This window comes from Aythya fuligula, chromosome 4 (assembly GCF_009819795.1).
Source record: "Aythya fuligula isolate bAytFul2 chromosome 4, bAytFul2.pri, whole genome shotgun sequence".
Classification (NCBI taxonomy): Eukaryota; Metazoa; Chordata; class Aves; order Anseriformes; family Anatidae; genus Aythya; species Aythya fuligula.
The window spans coordinates 3,383,274-3,408,371 of record NC_045562.1 but is presented as its reverse complement, the minus strand read 5'-3'; the positions used below and the strand labels follow the sequence as shown (position 1 = coordinate 3,408,371).

The following is a 25,098-nucleotide window of genomic DNA, read 5'->3' as shown; positions in this document are numbered from 1 at the left end:
GTGGACATAGAAGTGGGTTGGAGCCGTGCTTTCCTCTCAGAGTGCCTTCTGTCTGGCTGTGTGTCAGACACCCATGTTCATTGCCTTGCCAGTAATAAGGGAGAAGGAAGTTCCTGAAAAAACCCTGCTCGTAACTTTAAGTTAATGGTTTCCTGCATCTGGTGTGTCTGTGTGTTTATCAGTGGCATATTAGCAAGGCTATCTGCTGGGGCAAATTATGTATTTGTAATGAGCAACTATGATAGGCTGAAAGACTGAGGTGGTTGGGGTTGGTTGTTGTGCTGTTTTTCTAACAGCTTTGGTCTGATTCCTAAGGCTTCAGATAAGTCTAGGTCCCAAACAGGCAAATCCGGAAAATGGAGAAATACTAGGAACTCTTAAGTTTTCTTAAGCTTTTCTCATAAGCTTTCAATCAGGATCACTTTTTGCGAAGCTGAGAGTCACTGAAGGGAAGTCGGTTTCTTCCTATTTCGGGGCAGTTCATGTTAGGTTATAAGAATCATAGAAAGTGTATTCTGGGTTAGTGAGTGAAAGGACTCCCTCTGGATATCTGTGTTCCAGCTAATTCTTTCTAAGCGACTAAACATGAAAACCCTTTCTGCAAACTTCCTCCCAGTGCTTTGACAAGTTTTAGGAACATTCAGTAAAACATCCCAATGTGAGATTTTGGTCTTTCAGGATTGGTTGTTTGTTGGTTTTTTGGTTGTTCTGGCCCATTGAGCAAGTGGCACAGTTGTTAGTGATCTGCCTAGCCTACTCAAAAGCTGGGAACTCATTGATAATGGTGTGTGGATATTCAGGAATCCCACTCTTCATAGCTGTGTTTCTTTTGCTGCCTAAAAGCTTTTCTGTGGACCCATGTGCAGGGCAAGACCTGAGACTAGAAACAGCCTGGACCAGTCTGACACCTGCTATTTTTCTCCACTGTTTAGCTTAACGTCATGGAAGCATCCTTATCCTGTTGGATCAACAGCAGGTCTGGCCTGATTTCAGTGGTGCTGAGATTTTACTGCAGCTCTGCCCAGCCCTGCCACGGCTGGACTTACAGGTGTGGGTGTCACAGCTTCAGACTGGGTTTGCCACCATGCAACAAGAGCGATTTAGGTGTGACAGATAACTAGCTTGTAAATGCTGAGTACACTTTCTGTGCCTTGCTGATGACCCTCTTTTGGCAGCTGGATTTCTCCCTCCCTGGTACTGTAGTTTTCTCAGCGGTGTTGTGTGAATGCTGAAGTGAGGCCTTCTATGTCAAACTTTGCCTTAGAAAATGCTTGCAGTGGATGTGAACACATGACTTTTCGCTTGAGGTGTTGGACACGTGCCTCGTGGGCCCTGACAAGCTCCGTGGTGGGGTGCACACAGCACAGGGGTGCAGCACAGGGGTGACCTGGATCGTCCTTAGCCCTTTGGGGATGTGCAGAGCCAGGCAGCAGGAGGGACAGTCACAGCCCTGGGCTACGAAATGCTGTCGGGTGGATGCTTTTGCTTGCACATCGTCGGTGCTGGGAAATAACATCCCCGTAGCGCCCAGCACAGACCTGCACGGGGGGCCGGTAGGTGGCAATGTTTGATCAGGCAGCGGGAAATGGCATTTCGGATTGCAAGAGCTCGTGTGACACTTCAAGTTAATGGTACTCATTTCACTGGTAACTTCCAAGAGTTCATTTGGGAAAGGCGTAACAGAGCAAGCAGCAACCCATAGCCAGGTTCTGCAATTAGTTGTTGTGACCTTAGAGCAGCCAAGTGCCTCCTGCTCAAAGGGAAAAGAAACAGTCCCTCCTCAAAGACATGCAGTCCGAGTATAAAGCAGGATATTCAGCTGGATCGCAGTGTGAGAGGAGGAGATAAGCACAAGAAGGGGTTGCTTTCACTGAAATTTCACGTTGCACTTGCAGGAACCACAAAGCAGTGAGGAGAAATGCCAGAGGAAAAAGGAGTGCAGTTCCCCCCGTGTTTTATTTACTTCTTTGTTCTTTCTTTACTCAGGACAAAAGAACTTTTCCATTTCCCTCTCATCCAACCTCAACAAAGTCAGTCTGAGGGAGCTCATTCTGACTAGCAAAGAGCACCCTTTCTTACAAGATGGACTTTACTTGCACCACTGTCCCAGTTCTCTTGAGTTCTTTCTTTCCACGTCATCTGCCCTTTGTCCTTCTTCCAAGCATGTCCTGGTTTTCCCCCCTCTAGCTTCTCCCCTTCATTTCTGTTGTGCCTCTCTGCTACCCCAATTTCTTCTCCATCTCCCTCCTCTCTTGCTGTCTGTGGTCCTTCTGTCTCACCATCCTCCTGATGTTTTTTCTCACTACCCTGTTGTTCCCTCCACCCTTTGTTTTGTCAGTGGGGCTTTTCTCCCTCTGTCTGGGTGCTTTCCTGCCCCCTGCTTTCCTTATTTCTATTTCATCTCCAGTCTGCCCTTGCTGCTCAAGCCCAGACACCTGTGAAATGGAAGCACACAGTCACAGGGCAGCAAGCAAGTATGGTAGATACCAGCAATAAGCTGGGAAGATGAACAGACTTCTCTCTGTTGGCTCAAGGATCACACTGCAAGATCCTTGAGAACTGATCCAGTAGAAGGGCCTCAACATTTCCCTCCTTACTCTGGCTAAGGGATGGCTGCCCTCTTCACAAAGAACTGGCAGACACTGAGGGCTAGAGAGAGAGAAAACATAGCGGGGATGCTGTGAAAAGAGGTGGAGATGTTCCCTGTGCCTTGGAGTCCCTTCTTATCAACAGCTGCGGCTTTGGAGGAAGGTTCATGCAGCTCTGTGGGAAAGAGCTCCTGTAACTCCAGCTTTCATGGGATAAGGAGTGGAAAAAGGAAAGTAAGGGAGGTTTGATGCCATAGAGCAGGTGCTTGCTTCTTGCTCAAAATTAAAAGCAAATCATCTTTTAGCCCTAATACAAAGGAAAAACTGTCAGTTCTTCCCTGTTGTTTTTGTTTGTTTGTTTGTTTTGGTTGGTTTGGTTTGTTATTGTTGGTTTTTAAGTTAGAACAAAGACCGGAGACTTAGGCGTGATGGAGCATCACGTTTTTCAAAGAGTGTCTTAATGATTTTCAGTAGAGCTGGAAATGAAAAATCATTTGTGTACCTTAGGAACGTGTTGGGGATGAGTGTTCTGTGCACAGCTGCTGATTGTAGCTGTGCTCATTCCTCCTAGCTGTTGAATAAAAGAGTCCCTTGTGTTTTCTAAACATAGTTAGAAAGCTGTGGGGCTTTTGTTAGTGAGCCGACTGGAGTTCTCTTTGTTTACCAATAATTGGGAGTCCAGCTTTCGGGTATTTGGTGGTCATCTCCCTTTTTTTGTTACCTGGAGGTGATTTACTGGTTAAAGTTCTGATCCCCTGGTTGTAGGTCACTACACTTCCAGATGGCATAGTCATCTCGCGTTTCCTATTTTGTGGAACTCCACTCAAACCAGAAAGAGAAAATATTTGGCATACAGATAAAGCTTTTCCTTCTGTAATTGCTTACAAGAAGTATGCAATCCATGTATTGTTCTGACGTTTTTCTGCCTGCAGATAACCTCTGAACCTCACCTGGAGAGTCTCCCTGATATCTCAGTTGTTGACCTTATCAGATTTACAAGCTACATGTGGTTGGACCTTAAACAGGCTTGTTGTCTGTGTTGCTGTAGGTAGCACAGCATGCAGTGTGACACCCTGGCTTAGCTCTGTGCAATAGAGGGCATGCATGTGGAAGCCCATCCTTTGTATCAAACCTCACACTGACGATCTAAACAAGAGAAGACTTGGTGAGTCACAACTATTACATGATGGAATTATTTATAATTCCAGTGACCAGCTCTGGCCGTTAAGAGACCTGAGAGCTCTCCTTGCTAGAACTAAAACAATAGTTCAGGTTTCCTGCAGTGATTACAGCTGAGGAAAGTATGTTCTCCCTCAATGATAACCCTTGCACTTCAGCTTGATGTTCTCTGCTCTTTGCTGTTTCCTGTTCTAAAGACCTAAACTGTGGAAACCGTCCAAAGCTGTGGTTTCTCAAGGTGGCCACATATCAGCTCTAATCAAAGGCATCAGAACACATAGTTTGTCTAGTGGTGAGTATTTTTGTATTGGGAGTTGATAAGATTCTAACAATGATAAGGTATATTTTCTATACTGAAAAATCTCTTTTCTTTTGTTCTGAAGCAGATCCATTGGCATATAAACACTGTGACAATTGTTCTAGACTCCAGTGAAATGAAAGTTATTTTGAAGAGTTAAGATAAGCCCTAAAATAAACTTTTATTTATATATGGCATATGGTTTTCCTCAGATGTAGGCTTTAATTGTAGTTTCTGGTCAGTCGTCGTGATACCACTCTTGCTTTCCAGCTGGCATCCTAAAACTAAGTGACCAAAAAATAGGCCTGAACCAAAGCCTGCTGAAATAAACCTGAGCCATGCCACAGAAAGGGGTCTGAGGTGGAATAAATGCAGAAAAAGAAGACAGGAGGGAGCCACGTTCCAGTAAATATTCTCACTTCAACACCTTCCATCTCCTACCCACTCCAGGTTATATTGGCTGTCAGCCTCGAAGAGTGAGCCGTGGTAACCTGCCATATTTCAGAAGCCTGTCTGTGAGACAGAGCATCCCTGTGAGCCATTTAGTGGTGTTTAGGAGAGAGGTGTTTGCATTACCTCAGGCATATATGCTTCAGATGTAACTTGTCATTGAGAGGTGGTGAAGGCAGCCTTGTATCTTATCCCTCACTTGGGACTAGGGTGACTGTGCCTCTTACAAAAAAAAATCTCAGTGATGAAAAACAGTAGGATTTCACAGCACAGGCAGCATTGGTTTACGGGTTTGTGTATAGTCTCACAAGGGAACTCTGTTCAATAGGCTTCAAAGTGATTCAGCCATGGCACAACTGTGGCTGTGGCCACATGTAATATAGCCTGTAGCTCTTTAAAGAGGATTAGCCTTAGATCAGGGACAGCATTCATTGCTGGATTTCATGTAAAGTAGAATATGCTAATGAAATGGTAATGTCTACAGCAAACATTGCATAATATTGTAAACCCTCAAAATTGAGCATTGTGTCTTGATATCTCTGCTGGAAGTCAAACTTTTATATTCTGTTTGTTACTTAGCAAAAAAGTGAAGTTTGTAGTATCACCACAATCTATAATAAATTAAGGTCTGATTTGAAGTCTTATATGAAAAGTTTAGAAGATAACAACAAACACTTAAAAGTAACTTTTCCAATGCTGGTGAATACTTTAATAATATTATAGCTCTCCAGCAGTGACAGAACTCACCACATCTTAAAATATCTTAATTGGAGTTTTCTATAACAAGTGTGATCTTGGTTCGATCCTGCATTCTCACCCTTCTGTTGCTCTAAGTAGCATGTTTGGGCGTATATGATTTTCAGCATGAATCCTGCAGAGATGCAATATTTCTGACTTGTGTTTCTGAGCCATTTTGTCTTTTTTTTTTTTTTTTTTTTTTTTTTTTTTGTCATTTGCTGTCTGTTAGTTTCAACTGGCAGTCCAGTAGACTCATTGTGGCTCTCCTCCTTCGGTTTTATGTCAGTCTTTTGAATTTTTGAAGATTAATATGGTACATATGTTTAAAACGCCCCAAACTTCAAGGGGAGATGTCTTGAGATGACAAACTATATGACTTGAGATGTTGTAAAGGATTGTGTTTGCAGAGTGTCATGAACACCCCTCAGAAAACTGCCCTCCTGCGAGCACTTGGCCACCTCTGAAAGCCTCGGTTGTGTTGTTGCACGTCGGGGAGACCACTCTCATAGCATTAATTCACCACAGTGATTTATTATGGTGCTTATTACACCAGGAGTCATCTTTATTTTTAATGTTGTGTACGCCGTGTAATTTAATGTCATGTAAGCTGTATGGTACCTTGATGTGACGCTGCCTCAGTGCCCGGCCTTGCAGCCTTTGCCAGTGGAGGATCTTGGGCTGCTAGGCACAACGTGCCCTGGCAGAAGCCAGCAGAGTGCACGCAGGGCCCTGCAGCAGCAGCAGGCTCATGGCCTGGGCTTTGACACCCACACAGCACATTCGGGCACACTCTCCGTGCAGAGCATGGTGGTAGGCCTCGTAAACCCCAATGGGACATTTTGCTTCTGTGGTGTCTTGAAGTGCCTCCTCCCCTCATGCTGGGGAGTCAGAGTCTGAGGAAGGCCTTTGGGAAGAAGATCTCTCTGGCTCTGCTTTCATAATGTCAGCTTTTATTACTAAGTAGTTTTTCACCCTGCACGTTGCCATAGCTTTTTTTTTGTTCGAACATATTTTATTTTTTTTGGTGGTAGTGCCTTGTTGTCTATTTTATTTTTTTATATATGTGAATATATATAAATATATTTTTTAATTTTGAAGGCTTTTTTCTCTGTAGACGTGGAGGGGTGGTGATACATATTCATGAAAGAGAAGTCTTCCCAGCCCCTGCTCAGGCTGACAAAGGCTTGGCTGTTTCACACAGCAAGCTGGCTGGAATTGTGTGGGGCCTGCCTGACCAGATTAGAGCAAACAGCAAGCTTAGTCCTCCAGTCCTTAGGCCTCGCCTGCCTAACAATTTCCCCAATTGTCATTTTGACAAGGCTGTCATTAGGTGATGGCTTCTTTTGGCCATTTTCAGATAAAGATAATTTCCTTAACTTCCATTTTATTTGACAACAAGTAGTTTGGGAGAGAAAGGAAGTGCTTCAGTGGTTTATGGATTAGGGGTTTGTCACTTCAAAGGCATCTTTGATCTAAAAATATGTGCTGTACCAAATTCATTGTGTCTTTTTTTTTTTTTTTAGAACTTTTTAATTTATTGATCTTCCCCTCGGTTATTCCCTTTTTTTGGCATCCCCTAGCAGCGCATGAGATAGCAGCAATGAAGGGAAGGAGCCCAAACATCCTGGCCCCTCTGTGAAGCCACTGCTGGGGCAAAACAGAAGGTGCTTTTGGTGGGCATTGGGCACCAGCTTCATGGCTGGGTTCAGCCATCAGTGCTGCAGGGGAACCGGGCTGGAGGTCTGTGGGGCTGGAGGCCTTTGGGATAGAGGTCTGTGGGGCTGGAGGTCTGTGGGGCTGCAGCTGGGCTCCTGCAGTGCTCAGCTTGGCTGCAGTAAGCACTGGGCGGGCTTTGGACCCGTCTCTGCGTTTAGCGTGGATAAAGCTCTGCCTGTCATTATATCAGGGTAAATCCATCACGGTAGCCCATTACCCTAGTCTTACGCAGGCTTAGCCGAAGCTGGGATTTGTTCTGTATCCATATTAATATCTGTTCTAATTACCTCAGCGCTTTCTGTCGTGTCGTGCCCAGGCAGACAACCGTCCCCGTGCTGCTGGAGGCTGTTCTTGATCCCATTTCTAAACAGAAGCACTTCTGCTCAGCTCTGGCTGGGGTAGCTGTGCAGCGGCTGCCTTTTTTTTCCCCCCTTTTGCCTGCTAATTGGCTGAGACCACCAGAATTTGGAGGACACAGATGTCACTGATAGTTTGCCTAGGGAGCACATTCGTGCCCATCTGTTGCAGTCTAGAAGGCTGTTCATATATCCACAAGGCCTTCATTTAATTCTTGTCAGAAAGTAATGTAAATCCAGTTTACCTCAGAGGTCACAGCCAAGATTTATGCCAATGAGCCCCCTGCAATTTACACACACTGTAGTTGTATAGGATGAAAAGAAAGCCTTTCATGTTGGTGCATATTAACAAGAAAGCTTGCCTTAGGAGAGGCTTTTTGATTGAGGTTCTTCCTTATTTTAATACAGCCAATGCCAGTTGGTATATCCAGCTTTACCGAAATAAAACATCTAATCTTTAAGCTGGAGGAGTTAAATAAATAAATAAATAGATAGATCCCCAGCAAATGGATTTTGTTGTTGTTTTTTAACCATCTTTGTCTCTCTCACATCGCCAAGCCTCCATGTACTGGCAAGCAAGGTAAATGCTCTAGGAAAGCACAAGCATCTTGTACTGAAATAGGAAACCGAATTTGCTTTCTCTGGAAGATGATATTAACTTAATTACTAAAACCTTTGCTTGCGATACTAAATCATCTTAAGCAAGTTTTCTTTTTTTTTTTTTTTCTTCTTTTTTTTTTTTTTTTCCTTTCCCTCAAGTTACCTAATTTGACAGTGAAGCTGAGCCTGATATTTTGGACACAGGTAATGTGGAGGGCTGCAGAGAGCTCTCACACAAATCCACAGGATGGGGAAGAGTTAAGGGTGCCCTGGATGTGTGTGTTCCCTGCTACCTGCTGAAAGAAAAATAAATGTTCTCTTGCTCTTTTAGTGACAGCTGTTCAAAGTTGCTTGGGAAGGCAAGTACAGAAAAATATTACACCAAGGGTGGATCAAGGAGTGCAAACGAGTTTCAGAGCTGGCACCTCTGTGAGGATGCTCTTTTCATGTATACTAGCTCCACGCTGAGGGGTGCGCCTGATAAAGCAAAGCAAGCACAAGCATGAAGAAGCTCAGGCAGACCTCCTCACTGCAGACATGCAGCACACAGCCTTCCTTCTTCCCCACTCTGGCCGGTGGATTTTGCTTTGGTCAATGCTTTCAAGTGTTACTAGCATGAAAACCGAGATCACATGCACGGTATCATAATGACCAGAGTGGTTTGGGATTAAGAGGGAGGAGAGCAAGGCATAGCTGGCATCAAAATTAAAACAGCGCTCAAACTCTAAGTTCCAGCATAGCACTTAAAATAATTAAAATGTTTATTTGAAAGTCAAAACAGCCTCAGTCATAAATAACTACCCGTTCCTCAATTGATTGTGTCGAGTCCCAACTGAGAGCTCTGGGAATAAGGTTTATTTGCTCCCTGTTGGGATTAATCCATAAACGTAGCCTCCACATGGAACTCATCAGGTCTTTGCTTCCTCTTCATTAGTCTCTCTGGAATTGGAGGGTAGCCTGAATAAGATGAAAATTAGGATAATATATTTTCAGCAAGAAAAGGTCTGGCGATCTCTAATTTGTGTTTCAGGGCCATAATGCCGTGGAAAATTTCCCAAATGATGTTGTCTGAGAAACAAATGCTTGTTATGCTTGCTGTATTGAATGCGTCAATTACATCTTTTTCCTCAAGCCTCTGAAGCTAATTGTAGTCTTAAACTGGCCCGATTGACTCCCAGGCTCCCTCCTATCCACAGTATAACTTAAAATTCCTTTCTCTTGACAGATCTTTTGGTCTTCTAGCCCAAGGGCTCTGAAATGTCACAGTATGGCCCATTTCTTATTAAAGAGAACATTTCTCTGTAGCCCACCCAATTCCTCCCTCCTCCTCCCTCCCTCCCTCTTGTTCTGAATCCCAGCTCCGATTAGAGGTTTCTGCAGAAACACACTTTCCCTCTCCCTGAGACCTTTGTGCTTTTATTCATCATATTCGATGCAAGAAGTTACTTTAATCCAGGCTCCACCAGAAGTGAAATGGCACAGATGTTTTTTCATCATTTCTGTTTTAAAGTGTATAACAGCTGCATCAACCATTAAAAAATAATAATTAAAAAAAAAAAAAAACCTGTGTACAAAGCTGGTGTAAAGGAGCTTTTCTGTCACCAGAACATGCTCAAGGCCTCAGTCTGATGTAAAATTGTTTTTATTATGTGTTTTGAAAGTGGCAGCTAAAGCATTTGTTGGCGTGTCCTTAGAAATCATCTTTGTCTAGACAACTTTCTAGTATATTAAGTAATTCTGGGACCTGCTTTTAATTTTTATCATCTCAGAACTACATCCCTTTAAAATGCTGCGTGTTGGGGTTTATCGGTGCTGTCACAAAGCACCCAGTGACCATTGCAGGGTCCCAAGGGCCCCCAGACGCCTGTGCTGGTGCTGCTGCTGGCTGCGGTCTCCAGCCCTGATTTGCCACAGGTCCGCAAGCTGCCCGTTGTTGTTTCTGTCCCCCAGCTGCAATTCAGCGCTACAGCTGTTACAAAGCACAGCTTGCAAAGTGGCATCTGTGCAAAGGATGCTGCTATCGTTTAAGGTTCTCCGGTGCGTTTTAAGCTGATTTTATGATGCGAGTCATTGCCCCTAGTGAAGAGGAGTCAAAAGGCTGTCTCCTTTCTGAGCACTAGCCTGCAGTTTATTGCACTGCCCTATGTGGTTCCACCACATTGTTGTCCCTGCTGCTGTAAATCATTATTTATTGCGCTGAGCGTCCGTGCTGTTTATTTAGTTCTTTGGGAAAAAAAATGTACTCGAAGAACAAGCTCTCACTCACTGACTTGTGTATATATCCCTGTTACGGATCCGGCAGTTTCCCGGTGAGTTAAATCCCTGCAATCCTGGCAAGCCACGTGCTGTACTTCTACACTAATTTAAGCTTCCCTGCTAAGCCCCGTCCGCCCTTTGTGCGACTCGCGCGCCGTGCAGCTCACAAAGCCGCGGGGCTCTGGCTTGCAGCACAGCCCCGATGCGATCGCCCAGGCTGTGGCCCCGCAACCTTCCACGAGCCAGCTTTAGGGCTACTCTGGGGCTCGGGCTGCAACGTGGATAAGCTGAAGCATGTCTGTGAGCCGCCTTGGATGCTCTCAGTGCTGTGGTGGGTTTTGGTAAAGGCAAGTGGCCCAGCACTTGTCTGCTTTAGCACATCCTTGTAGAAAATTTGGTTATGAGCGTGTATCTGTGAGGAAGCAGTGGGTCCGAGATACGCCTGCATGGCAGCTACTGGAGAGGGCTCCTGAGGAAAGGGGACTTTTGAGAAATCAATTACACAAAGGAGCAGAGTGAGGGCCAGATGGCGGGGATGCTCCGTCCCAACCTGGGAGGTACTCGTGGGACGGCCGCGCTGCTCCGCGCAGGGCTGTGTAATCAGATAAATCAATTAGCAGATGTCGCTGCGCTTAGCAGGGCAAGCAACGCTGCCGTAGGTGTGTGACGGCGGCTGTGGCAGAGGGGGACGCTTTGCTTTTCCCTGATGGATAACCAGCAGCCAGCCCAGCTTTTCCGGACCTAGCAGCTTGGGAGGAGAGGGCTTGGCTTGTCCCAAAAGTATGATCTGGGGGCATGGTAGCCATGCACAGATGTCTGCACGTTGTGGGGCTGCCGGTCTCCTGGAGGACCCACGCTGCAGCTGTGTGTCCAGCCCTGCCCCTGGCTGCTTCATTGCTCGGTGCCAGCTGGGTTTCTGTGCCTAGGACTTCTGGGGGCCCAGGACATCTAGGAGGGACTAAGGGCAAAAAAGCCAAAATCCCACCCCAGTGTTTTGCTGGAACTGCACCTGAGTGCAGACTCCAATCTAAAAGTGCTCTAACCTGAGCTGTACGCTTTATTTGGTTATTTTTCCTGGTGGGTTGCTTTTGAACAGCTTTCTGAGCAGAGAGCTGGCCAGCTGAGAGCCACAAACACAGCAATGACACCGGTGCTCTTTCTCTGGGTGCTTTTTCTCTGTTTGGGCTGTGGATGTGCTCCCAGGGTGGGCATCCCAGAAGCACCAACAAACCTACCTTCCCCACACGCGAGGTTTCTACCTGTCCACACAGAGAAGCGGGGTGCAGCCCTTGTGCCTCGGTAGCACCCCAACAGCAGACAGGAGAGCTGGGTTTGTGCCCGGGGCTCTGCACCTGCCCGACCTTGTTGCTCCTGCGTGCCTGTGCTCCTGCCCTCCATCTCCCTGTCCCATCTTCGCCTCGTTTCTCCTTTCTCTGACCTCCATCTGCAGCGCCAGCCGCAGCCCTGCTGACCGGCTCCTGCCTCCGGGCTCCGTGCTGATGAATGCTGTCCCTCGCCCTGCTCCACCTGCCTTCGCTCTGCTTTTGCATGAGTGCATCTCCTCTGCCCTCTGCTTTTCAGGCTGGCGGCTCGCTCTTCCCAGCGCCGCTGACGGCACGGGCTGTCTGCCACCAGCCCCGCGACCCAGCTGCCCCGGAGCTGCAGTGGAAGGGAAAACACTGTCCAGAAATTCAGCTGCTGAAACGCAAGTGTTTTTTTTTTGTTTTTTTTTTTTTTTTTTTTTGTTTTGTTTTGTTTTTTTTTTCATCAGCAGAGCTGACTGTGTCACTGTGTGTAAATTCGCCCTCCCCGTCCCACTTCAGAAGCTTACAGCTTCACTGATTTTAGGAATGTTTTCAGTGGCTGTTTCTGACCACGTTGCTTCAAACCATGGGAGTAGTTCATGAAGGAAAACCACCACCAAATTTGTTTTGCTATGAAAAAAAAAAAAAAAAAAAAAAGCATTTCCTCCGCATTTCATTTCTGAGAGCTGTTCCAAATGGCTCTGGCAGACAGTGAGCCAGATGCTTGGGGTGGAAAGCTTTTTATTTTTTTCCTGTACCACCACTGGCAATGTCATAAGCAAATGAAGGGCTTGCAGTGGAAAATTCATGGCGAGCCACGTATCTGGATGAATGTTTGGAAAGCCAGCCTCAGACAGAAGCAGACCCCTGCTCCTAGGGGCTTCCCCCCGTAGTGGAAGGTGTTCGTGGCAGCGCTGTGGCTGCACACAGAGGGCTGGTTGCCTGCCTGCCCACGGTTTGGCAGTGCCCTTGAAAATCCTGTCCTCCCCTCCACCACCTCAGAGGTGTTTGCCTCACAGAGCTTGTCGCACCCTCCCCAAATACAGTGCTCCAAGTTCATCGTGCATTTTCATGTACTCCCCTTCTTATTTCCCCCTGCTTGAGCCGTTCAGATAATTGACGATGCTTTCGTTAATCATTTTCCCCCCTCTCTTTTTCTCACCAGGCACCCCAACCCAGACAGGATCTTCTCCTAAGCAACCACTCACCACACACCCAGGGACACCCGTCTGGTAGCAGAGCAGGACCGGGCACCATGAACAACCACGGCGCGGTGGCTGTGCTGCTGCAGGACTGCAAGCGTGCCCTGGACACCCTGCTGTCGGCCAAGGCTGATACCCACGAGGAAGAGGAGCAGCAATACCAACAGTGCCAGGGTGAGGTCCCTGAGGGCAGCAGCAGGGCCAGGGCAGGCGGTTGCTCCTCAGCCCTACCCTATTTTAATTCTCCTGGCAGATGAGAGTCAAGAGACGACTGGATTTCGGGGCCGTGAATGGGCCGTGGGCTGCGGGCAGGCAGGGGAAAGCAGCCCACTTTGTTGCGGTGAATTGCTGTCAGTTCTAATTTTAGGCTTCAGTAAACATGAGGCTGTAAGGAACAGTTTAGTTGGGGAAGAACAATGCCCGAAAGTTTGCTGATGCACATAAATTTCAGTTATTAAAAAAAAAAAAAAAAAAAAGAAAAAAAAAAAAAAAAGAAGAAAAGAAAAAGGATGCAACTTCTGAATAAGGGCACATATTTCCTCTCCTTTCATAGGGACTGGGGGAGGGCCCTTTCTGTTTGTCAGCTTCTCCTAATATATTAAAGAGCTCATTGCCTGAATCTTTATCTTGTAAAATGTGCGTGACCTCTATAAGTGGTGTCCAAAGAAAAAAAACTTGCAGTATCCCTCTTGAAAGGAAAATCCATGCTGGCTAATGGCTGGAATAAATAACCAGGAAAGGAAGCAGGATTTAGTGAGGGCTGTAATGGAAGAGCTCTTCATTTGTTTCAATGCTAGCAATCTTACTAGAAACTAGCATTTATTTCAGTGTTGTACTGATGCCTTGACAGTGTTTTGTTTTGTTTAAAATATATATATATTATTAATTCCAGTGGAAATCCAGCTCACGCTGATCATGAAAGGTGGTAATAGACTTGGTTCAGTTTTGTCCAGTCAGACTTTCAGTGCGCTACACAACTTAATTGCCACAGCTTTTTTATTCACCAAATAAAAGCCACGTTTGAATTGCTGAGCTTGTGTGAATTACACCTTTTTGTACAGGGTAGGGAGGTTATGTACTGCTTTCTGCCACACAGAAAAATAACTTCAGTAAGTACAGAAAATTAAAGTAAAGGATACAAGTGACATTCCTGGGGGAAAAAATAAAGGCATCAGCAAAAATCTGCAAAATTTCAATATAAGTGCAGGTTCTACTTTGTATTACGCTTTTTCAGTACCGTCCATTTTCCAGTGTGGTGTCAATAGTGTTTGGTGCTGCTTCGCTTGAGTGGCTTGACCATAATGTCAATCTGATCTTTAAAACCCTTTGTTTGCTCGGGAGTGCAGGGCTGCTTCAAATATGTTTTTACACACGCCCTTGTTCTCGCTGGGAGGTCAGCCGCCTTCTTCTGAAGCACCTAAGCCTGTCTGAGCTGGAGGGTGGCGTATAGGTTTCTGTGAAGGATGCTGGAAGATTTTTCTTTTTTTTGTTTTGTTTTGTTTTGTTTGTTTTTGACAAAGGGTACTTTGTTTTCTCATCACAAATTCTTTTAGGCTTTATTATCTCTCTTCAGAATAGGTTCTTGAACTCCTAATCAGGTAGCACTTTTCCCCTTCACCCTCCTCAGCCCTTTTCTCCCATTAAATACCGCAGCGTATGAGAAATAATCAGTTTAGTTCCAGATAAGGTAGATCAGCGCCCCCGTAACTGCTCGATTAGCCACGGCCCTTCAGGTGAGCTGCTGGAGGAAATGGGCGATCAGAGCCCTCAGGGAGGCTCCATCCTGTCCTCTGGGGACCTGCTCGCAGCAGCCGGGGCTCACAGCGGCTCCTGGCAGCCTGGGGATGCTCCTGGCACAGGCACTGCTGCTGCTCTCCCCCCCCCCCCCCCCCCCCCCCCCCCGAGGTGCTGCAGGAGTAAAATTCTTGCTCTGAGAGCTGGATTTCAGCTGATGGCTACAAGATTGTTCATGCCAGCTCACCGACTATACTGTGCACTCGCAGTGTTTCTGCCTTACAGCACCACGTAATTATCATTAGCACACTAATTGCATTCATTTCCATGTGGTGACAACCAGATGTCAGAGTCAGGCTCGAAGCTAGGCTTATACAGGTGCCCAGCCCCAAAGATGGCTGACAGGGCCTAGATCACCAAATCCTGCTGAAAACCTCGCTCTGGCTTCCTCCTCTAACCAGCTCAGCAGCATTGGCTGCTGAGGAGACCTCTAAGAGTAAAAGTTCAATATTAAAGATGTTCTTTGGTGCATCTAGTAGGAGTCGGATTAAGGTTTAACTGAGGATGGCGTGGAGAATGGAGTAGCAGCAACATCTGCATGCTTCAGAGAGAATACCGACATCCACATCGTCCCATGGGTTGTTTTTGTTTTTCCTGACTGTTGCCTTATCTCATTTTGGTGTTGTGGCTCCTGTGCTGGTTTTGGGGTGCTGCCATTACAGGGATACAGGGAGCTGTGTGGATGGGAGCTGGAGGCATGGCCTCCTCTGCCCCAGCCTTGCCCATGGCCACCTTTCCATGCCGGGGAAGGCCGAGCCTCTCCGGGTGAGACTTGGGACCAGCAGGACAGCACGGCTGTGCTGTGTGGTGTGATGGGAGACGTATCCAGAGCGGCAGCAACAAGTGAGAAAACCTAGGTTGGAAAGAGTGGTGTGTTTGTGAAGGTGGCTTTGTAGAAAGCTGGCCCTGAGTATCAGACTCACCACTCTTTCTGGAAAAACGTCCCGGTGAATGCACTGCAATATGGGCACAAAACTGAATTCTTATGTTGCGTACTTTCTAAAATCATCCATAGAGGGTTGATTAAAAAAAATATGTAGCAATACATTTATTGCATTACCTTGTTAGAGCAATGATGGTCTCTAAGCAGCATTTTTTCTGGGGATTAATGGCCAGAAGGGGCTAGATCTGCAGCTGATGATCACCATTAACCCCATCTGGTCAATAATCCTTGTTAATCCACTTTTATTGGCCAGAGAGCCTGCCTGGCCTAGGGTTAGCACAGCACACGGGGGCTGCAGATTTGCCGCTCTTTCAGGGAAAATTAAACGTGGGCTGCAGCTGAAAGGAAGGGAGCTGGCACCCTCCACCCCTGCAAGCCTGAAAGGCCAGGTCCTCAGCCCGCCTGAATGACTTAGCTGCGCCAGACCAACTATTTTTCCCAAATGATCTATTAAATAATTATTCTCAAGAACATACAACTTGTTTTTCACTGCATCCCCTTAGATCTTTGAGTGATTGCTATCTACGGCCCAGACTCGTCTCCCAGGCTGGCTGTGGCTTTTCAGGCTGGTTTTTGTTACTGCCACGAGCAAAGCCTGTACTATGACAAGGGGCACAGACTGGGCTGGCTGTGCTCCCCTGAGCCCTTGCCTCGCACAGAGGTTCATGTTTCCTCCAGCCTGCCCTGAAGCAGCCCCTCACGCTCAGCGAGCCACCCAGCCGTGTTGCTTCCTGCTAAAAACTACTTTAATGGCCAGTGGCTCCCATTTACCTGGAGGGCAGAGCAGACGAGGGTGAGGGATGGTGCTTGTGGCGGTCCTGGTGACGATGATCTCCGCAGGGTGTCTGCTCCATTGTGGCGGTTGTGCCTGCTGTATCCTTACCTGTGCTTTGACCTTTTCAGCATTGCTTCCCGATGACTTGAGGACCCTTCTGGAGGAGGCAAAGGAGATGAAGTGGCCCTTTGTGCCGGAGAAGTGGCAGTACAAAAGAGACGTGGGCCCAGAGGACAAAACAAACCTGCAGGATGTGATCAGCGCCAGGCTCCCCGATCTGCTGGTATGAAGTTCAACACTCCTCCTGTGGGCAATGTGCTGCTGTGGTGCTTGAGGCCATCTCACTTGTGGTTTCAGAGGGTTTTCTCCCTGCCCTGTAGCTGCAGCAGGTGGGGAGCTGCTTGGTGCTAAGCCCACCTTAGTGTGCACACTCACTTTGCCCGCTCATCTGGTTCACAGTGCACTTCTGTTTCCAGCAAGATGGATGTTTGTCTTTTCCCCGAAGATCTGAGGTTGTAATAATGCTAAAATGCCAAATGTTAGCCTGAAGTCCTACAAAGCATGAGTTTGGGAAGCATTATGTGCACTGCTGGGAGGCGGGGAGGCCTGCTCACTGCAGTAGGGCTTGCCCAACTTGTCACCTGCCAGTTTTCCAAAAATCCCTTGACTGGATCCCTTGGGGGGCCTCAGCTGGCTGAAACCTGAGCAGAAAAGGCAAGAGGGTAATGGGACTTCCACACGAGGCCAGCAGGCTTTGTTTGAGGAGGATGATGGCGCTGAACAGCAACGAGGAGCCACGGGGCTGTGCTGCTGCCAGCCGGGGTGTCAGCCTCACCAGCACCACACGCCGCAGGGATCCCAAATTTGCGGTGGTAGGGGGGGGTTGCTGCTCCTTGGGTATTTATTTTCTTCTTCTCTTTGGTGTGTGTGGCCTCGGACAGAAATTTATGGCGGAGGTTGACCTCCTTTACAATCCCCGCGCGGCGCTCCAGCTTCGCAGCGTTTGTCCGCGCTCTCCCAGGACAAACACCTGCAGTAAGCTCCCGGAGAGACCTGGATAGATGGGAGATTAATGCGGCTGTAATAGAGGGGCAGTGTTTCCAGCATTATGCCCTCTCCCCAGGTAGACGGATCTTTTCTGAGATGATACCAATTATTTATTGCTGAAACATCTGTTGATAACTGCAGCTGCCCTTGTTAAACAAAGCATATCGTGGGGTCATAGACCATAGGGACCTGAAATCCTACCGCATGCTAGTTTTAGGCTATTCACCGACACCCCCTGAAGTCCATTGGTTACCCTCAGCTTCAATGGTTCGTCGTGTGGTTGGAAATACTTTGTAAACATTGTGCTGCCTTTCCCTGTGTGCTTTGAAGTATTATTTCATCTTCATTGGTAATTTATATTCCAGTGCTATTGTACCATGGGAAAAAGGGAAAACCTTTTTTGTTTTGCATTTAATTGTAGATAGACTGACATTTTGACCTGTATTATTAGTATTAGTCAGGAAAAGGGATTTTTTTTCCCCCTTCATCCACCTCCCCCCCCCCCAGTCCCTTTTTTTTAAATAAAATTTCAAGGCAGAGCAAAGGCTGCTTCAGTTCTTTGAATAAAAAGCTGGGGGGAAAATGAGGCTGAAGAGAGGTGATTACAGTGCGATGAGGAAAGATAAAAGTCTGAGCAACTTTTTTCTTCTCTTTTTTGGCATGAGGGACAGAAGGATAATGTCATACCCCAAAGGATAAAAAAAAATAATAATAAGTCTTTGTCGATTTATTGTTCAGGAAAACCTTTAAAAATTTTCATCTCTGTTTATTTTAATTTGCCATGCTCAGAATAAGCTCATAAACCGTAATTCATTACATTTAAAAAGCGCTTTGAGATCCATGAATGAAAGGCGCTTCATTACCATAACACACTGGCGCTGTTACGAGGGGGCAGCTCTGCCTGCCCGCGCTCCCGACCACGATGTTTTACTCGGGGAGTCGGCTGAAAAGCTCCATGAGACCAGCACAGGGAGTAAGCGGATTAGGGCTTTGGCTTCAAGGGTTTGCCTTAGTGCTACACTTTAAAAAGTGGGATGCCCGATGCTGGCGGCTGCGTGCTAGCTTGACACATCAGGAAGGCAAAGCCACCTGCACCTGCATCCTTTTAAAGTGCTCTTCTTCGCCTTTGCTGTGGGATCATTACTTCTGCATGCTGGCCACAGCCCTAGGAAGGCAGAAACAGCTTGGGGGGCAGGGGAAGCGAGCAAGCCGCTGTCCCCCTGGCGTGCTCTGGCTGCAGCCTCACTGCAACAGGAGCCGTGCAGCTGCTAGAGCTGGGCTCGCTGCAGATTTTGGCAGTATAAGCAAGCTTGTTTTTTTTTTACTTTCCTTCTCTTTCCACTGTGTGAAATTGCTGAACCACCCCAGGGACTTGAAGGCAACAGATTTACCGCAATATTTTAGGCAAACCAGCACTGCTGTTTTTACAAACCCTCTCCATCTCTCAGAAGGGTTTGTGTGTGTGTGTGTGTGTGTGTGTGTGTGTGTGCTGTCAGTTTTCCTTTCCCTGCTGGGGATTCACCATCCAATACAAAGGCCACCCCACGTCAGCAAGCTCAGCGTACCACTTGCCACGTCCTGCTAGCAGGATTTGAGACAGCCTCACTGCCAGCTGCCATCAGCCAGCAAGCCCTGCCAGAGCTCCCTGCGGATGGCAGGGCGATGGCCAACACTGGTAGCCAGCACAAAAATCTGGGAAGCACTAGGATTCCTGATTTTAACAAACCAAAGCAAAATCAGAACGGTAAAGGGAGTCTCACTGAGAAATGCAGGCACACAGGGATTACTTTATCTAGCTAAAAAATGCACACACTGCGGGGTTAGGACTGGGGCTGCAGTTCCAAAAGGGAGGCTTGCAGGGGTTGCCCTTCCTGCAGATCTCTAGTATCTGTAGTGATGGAAATATCCTTATGCTGAGTGACCAGCCAACAGAGGGCAACATGGCCATGTGGACGTAGGCTTTGATCCCACAAACCCCACTGTGGGCTTCGCTGAAGGGCATCTTTGCACGCGAGTAGTTCTCCTGTGGGATTACTCAGGCAATGATTTTTTTTTATTTTATTTTTTTGTGAGATCACATCCCGTGCTCAAAAACTTTGTAGTGATATGGAGCACCACTTTGTTTTTGTTATACATGTGAGCAATTCCTGTATCCAGGCTCTGGCATTCAGCCACAGCCCAGGAGCTGCTGCAATAGGCACGGTGTGAGTGAAAAAGCAAAGCCCCAGCTTCAGAGATTTCACCACCTAAGGCCTTGCCAGTGCAAAGACACCAAGGAAACTCATTTGCAGTTAATGTTTAAATTCACTGTAGAGATGACCTTGAATCACCTTCGTAGTGAAGGTGTCCCTCAGGTCTCCCCTGGCTGCATGTGCTCCCCAAAAGCAGATCTCCTCCGGGCAGGCCTGCAGGGAGCTGTGCAGGCTGATCCCGTGCTGCCTGCCCTGGATGGGGAGAGCTTGTGCAGTCTTATTGGGACTGTGGAAAAGAATGGGAAATAAGTCCCTGCCAGCCTTGCCTGGGCCTTGGCTAATTACGTGCTGCTGGATTATCATTAGGGTAACCGTTCTGAGGGAAGTGCCCCGCTACCCTTAGGGAGGTGGGTGGCACTTGAGAGCTGGAGCCTTTGAAAAAGAACTAAAGAGGGGGCTGAGGATTTAGTTTTCTCCTCCCTGTACCTGCTGGTGTGGTAACAGGAGAATTAAAGCCCTGAGGATCTTGGTTGTTCAGGCTGACCTTTTGCTACCTACCTCATAAGAGCTCTTCTTGGGTGATCCTGGTGGAACGGGGGGCGGCCGAGACCAGAGCTGTGGCTGCAGGCGGAATTCAGCACAAGAGGGGCTTGGTGGCATCCTGACCCCCCTGACACAGTGTCACCCTTGGCACTTCAGGGCTTTTTGAGTGAGAGGCATCAGAGATCAAGTCCTGTCAGCACAGGAGGGTGGCTGCTATCTCATGTGTCACTCGTGATGCCCAGCCAGGGCACAATAGTTTATTTAAATAAAGATTGAGCACAGCAGGATATGTCAGTGCCACAAAGTTCCTGTTGCACCCATCCTGGGCAGCTAGCAAAAATGGGGCACTCCTGTGGTCCCCCAAATCCCTGCTGCCCTGTCAGATGTAGGAGGCTCACAGGAGCTCCCCCCTCAACAAGTCTCATTGGTGATTTAAAGGGTTTTCCCCCAAAATGCTCCTCCTGAGAGCATGCAAGTTCATCACGCTGTTGGTGGCTTGCCTGCTGGCCCCACAGGCTGGTGCCCTCCTTCAACCACCTCTACATACAAGCAGCACCCAAAGCAAAACCTGCAAGCAGCAGCTAGGGCAGGGGTGGTGCCTTTCCCTTCCACATCCCCATGAGGCATGGGGGGTCCTCTCCCTCCTGTTGGGGATTTGGGACACGCAGTGGGAGCCAGGGCAGCCAGCAGGGCTCTCCTGGCACTGCTGTGCTGGAGCAAGTGGCAGTGCAGGGGTCGAGAGTGGGAACAAGCCCTTGGTGGTAAAATTAAATCACTGGCCAGTTAAATTGCCAAAAAGGGGGGCTGTTGGTAAAAGTAGGGGTTGCTATTGCCCTAGCAGCTTCTCACTTTACGAAGGAAGATGTGGCTGCTTGTAAAAACTGACCCATTCTGTGGTGTTTTGAGCTGCTAATAATGGACCTAATGCTGCGCTCATTGAATCAACACCCAACTCTCCATCACCTTCAGGATGAATAACTTGAGCTAATTAACGGCTTCAGACGCTCAAGCCATTAAATTGGGTCCTCTGCTGCTCAGGGCAGAGAGGAAAGTGTCCAGGAACCTCTCACTCCTCACTCTGCAGCTATTTACTGTGTGGCTCGCCCGTCCTGTGTTCGGGCTTATCCATCTGCACATCGCGGACATGCTTTCTCCTGCCCGTCACAGAGGTGGTAGGAGGCTTAATTCATTGTTATTTGCAGAGTGTGCTCTGATTGCCAGCTGAAAGGCCGAGATTGATAGAGAAGTCCCGTGCAGTGACAGCAGCTTTGGTCTCTTGGAAATACGGGCTTTGCTAACAGTGCGTGGGGTAAAAGGGCGAGACTTCAGCCAAATCCATTGGTGTTTTGACTGTGTGTTTAATCTGACAGGGGACGAATGCAGCGGGAGAAAGAGCTGGGCAATTTGTTAGGGTTCAGTGAAGTGCTAACTAGGAGCAGATCGTGAGGGAGAACTAAAGCACCTGGAAATGCGTGGCATTGAAACCCCGCCCCGTGCACAGAGCTTGAGTTTCTTTCTTGACTGCTCTTGTGTTGTTGATTTTTTTAAGATTTGAAACTTCCGACTCAATTACAAATGAAGACTGAAGTAGGCTGAGGTGAATGGCTATAAGAACACACAGGAATCAGCAGTGCTGGCAAAACTGTGGCCATACGCTGAGAATGGTCTCAAACCTCGCTGCTTGCAGAGGTTTCTGCAAAGGGGACCTTCCCGAGCCTGCAGGCTGCGTGTGGGACCCTCGCTTTATAAAGAGGGCAGGGAGAGTGGATTAAATCAATATTTCATTTATTTGGGCTTGTAATTCCTCTTACATCAGCTGCCGCCTAAAGATCTCTGCAACTCCCTACCCCTCCTCCCCGCCCTCATTTACTATGCACCAATAATTTCCCTTTGACGCGATCCTGCCAGCTCCCGTGCCAGATGGCCCCGGCGCTGAGCTGCTCCCTCTCTCGGGAGCGGGCCCCATTGTCAAGGCAAAGGAGGCATCAAGGCTTTGAACCCGGCGCTGGGACCCAAACTTCAGCCCCGGTGCGAGGAAGAGCCACCCCGCTAATGCAGGGAACCACGCGCACAGCACACCCTCCCACTCAGCGCCATTAAGCACGAGCCCTTCGCTGACGGCTGTTTTGCATTTTCCCCCCTGGTCCGTGTGTAGAAATCTCGTGCAGATTTAATTCGGGCACCACCTGATTCCACTTCCCAGGCGGGAGGCTCCCTTTGTGTCCCAAACTCAATTAGACATATGCATGGGGCATCGCGGACACAGATGTGAAAACAAAGTGTGCACGTACCTCGCTCCTGCTTTTCTCTTTCTCCCTCTCCACGCATGGGTGCACGTGAGGCCAGAAGTAAGGCGAGTGGACCTGCTAGCCCTACCCTGGCTTGCTCCAAAAAGTGACGAGCCCAGTGGGCTGCTGGTGATGCTCTGCCAGGCTGCTGCCTCTCAGGCACCTTGTCTGGCAGGGTGAGGGCAGCACTCCATGTGCCAGCAGGACGTTTTTGGGAGGCGCTGAGGAATTTCGGAGCGGTGGGTGGAAGGTGAGGGTATGAATTTCTGGGTGTGCTGCTGGCAAGGCGGGAACGTAATTGCGAAGCTTGACACCGAACCATGTTCCTGTGTGCCACACAGCGTGCAGCCCTGCCTTTCAGCAACAACAACAAAAAAGTAGCCGAGTTTCTCCCCCTGGCTTGACTTTTCTACATTTTGTGTCCATTTGGTTTTGGAGAGGGACACAAGAGGTTTCGGCATTGAGCGGAGAGTTAAATTATGCAGCTGCAAGACTGCCAAGCCCTTCAGAATAGGATGCTTCGTTTAGATTTTCCACAATGCTATTGAAGTGCTTATTTTCCTCCTGAAGAGACACAAACAGATGCAAACTTCTGTAAACACTTTAGAAATGAATTCAGTGAGTTTGGCCTCTCAGCAGTGCTCAATAGCTGACAGAAAAATGTCTAATTAGTGCAAGTGGAAATAATAGGGCCACTTGGATTCCTTCCATCCTCCTCCAAGTCTACTTTTCCTAGGGACTCAAAGGCCCTTTTGTTTGGTAGGTCACCCTCTCTCAGGCTTTTGTGCTCCGATCTATTAAAGGAAGAAGGGGAGGAAAAAAAATAGATTAGGCGATGCTCTGTGCTTAAATATATGGCCTGTTCATGAGCATTTCGAATGGATAGTTTGCAGTGTCAGTTTACAGGTGCTTAGAGAGAGGGATTCCTCCATTGTTGACCAGCACAAGCAGCGCTGCACGCACGGAGCTCCAGGAATCCTTTTCAAGTGCCATCCTCTTAGAAAATCCAACTCTGGCTCAGAGGGAAAAAAAAAAAAAAAAAAAAAAAAAAAGGAAATTTGCACAAATCCGCCTCACTGAACTGCAAACAAGCTAGCAAGTGCTTGCAGCAGGCCTGTGCTGCAGCCCAGCGTTTGTGCTGCAGCTCATAGGCTCTCCTCTAAATGGTTTGAAATGGGCTCTGCCCCGCACCTCGGAGGGCTACATACTTTAGAAACAAGTGAACGTTTCTTGGTCAGGCTGCTGTGAAGAATTTAGGCTGGGAAGAAGCCAAGAAGGGTGCACAAGAAGCCTGGAGGGTGTTTGTGGTGGTCAGTGGACACTGGTGTCTCTGGCTCGGTGCTGTCAGGCCTGGGCCTTTACACAAGGAAGGCAAGGCAAGGAAACTGCTGCTGCAGAGATAAATGGGAGACAGCTGCCCGACTCAATATTTAGTGGGGAATTGGACTGAGTTTTCTTGACAGTCACATTCTCTGATGGTGCTGTGGGGCCTGAACCTCCTGCTCCTGCACTGGTTTTGCTGCCATCAGCACAAGTACTGACTGATAAGAACGAGATGAGAAACACATCCTTTTTATGAGGAGGCTTTGTATGGTTGAAGGTGTTTCCTGTTTTATTATCTCGCCTATTTTACTGTACCACTGGGTACTACTAGAGCATTGCCAGCTTCCAGGTGTTGCAGTGAGGCTGGGCACCAGAAGGCCTGGCTCTGTGGGCTGCCGACCTGAAGAAAATTGATCATCCAGGCGTCAGGGTGTGGAGCACCTCCTTGCTCCTTACTGACAGGAGTGCCAATCCCTATCCGCCACGGAAAGGGGTGTTTGGTGCTGTCCTGGCAGATGTTCCCAGGTCTTAGTGGACTTCAATGTCCATGGTGAGGCCAAGTGGCCTCCACATGGCTGTCTCACTGGCCTCCTGTCCACCTAACAGCATGCTGCCTGCGGAGCTCTGGGTGAGTCCTCGTGTCAGTGTGACGGCTCAGCAGCTGCGGGGATACAAAGAGAGTTCATGCGGGCTCAGAAATTATTAAAGATGACCTGCAAGGGAAAGGCATTGGACTCCTGCCCTGTTTGTTCATTTGTGGTGCACAAAGGAGCATTTGATCCTCAGTTGCACTGATGCTGGTTGTTTGTAGCTGGGGCCTGGTCCCTCAGAGACATGCAGGTCCCCTGGGAATCCCCCGTTTCCTGGGGGACTTCTGAGGAAGAGGAGGAAAAGGAAAGATGGGACTGAAACATAGTACTCATACTGAAGGTAGCAGGAGTACCAGCTAATCAACCGTAATAATCAGGCCCTGTGGACATTTGCATGTTCATGCATATTCAAGGAGGCCTGACTTTTTCCAGAAATGGTTTGAAAAGGTGCTTTCTGAGCTGTGTGCATCTCGGTTTGCTTAATACGCAAGACAGAGTGCTCAAGCCCTCTCTCTTATGTATGGCTTGAGCTCCATCTGGGACAACTGCTGAAGTGAACATTTCCAATCTCTTTCCAGACTAGTGTCCCTTTTGAACTAATTGTTATTACTGCTGTTAATCTGCTGGGTATAATTTAAATTCATTAACAGACCACCAAATTATGTGCTGCCAAATACTAAACACCAATTAGAAAGAAAAAAAAAAAAAAAAAAAAAAAAAAAAAAAAAAAAAAAAAAGGAATGATATCTGCAGATCAAACAGAACAAAGAGCTGGAACCTTGAACCTTCCAATGTTAGAACAAAAATATAAACAAAATTAGTCAAATTATAGGTTATAAGTCTAGCCCAATCAGTGCCCAATGTTAGAATGAAAATATAAACAAAATTAGTCAAATTATAGGTTATAAGTCAAGTC

At 47.6% G+C, this 25,098-nt stretch overlaps 1 protein-coding gene across 1 annotated transcript in view; it reads left to right on the top strand.

Annotated features, from left to right (window-relative positions):
- The window catches only part of ALPK1 (alpha kinase 1), a 41,511-nt gene that overhangs the window by 533 nt on the left and 15,880 nt on the right, over positions 1-25,098 (top strand). Inside the window, exons 2-3 of the mRNA XM_032186186.1 lie at positions 12,651-12,861; positions 16,328-16,482. Of these exons, the coding sequence (XP_032042077.1) occupies positions 12,741-12,861; positions 16,328-16,482 (276 nt within the window). The 5' untranslated portion in view covers positions 12,651-12,740. The remainder of the gene's footprint in view (positions 1-12,650; positions 12,862-16,327; positions 16,483-25,098) is intronic.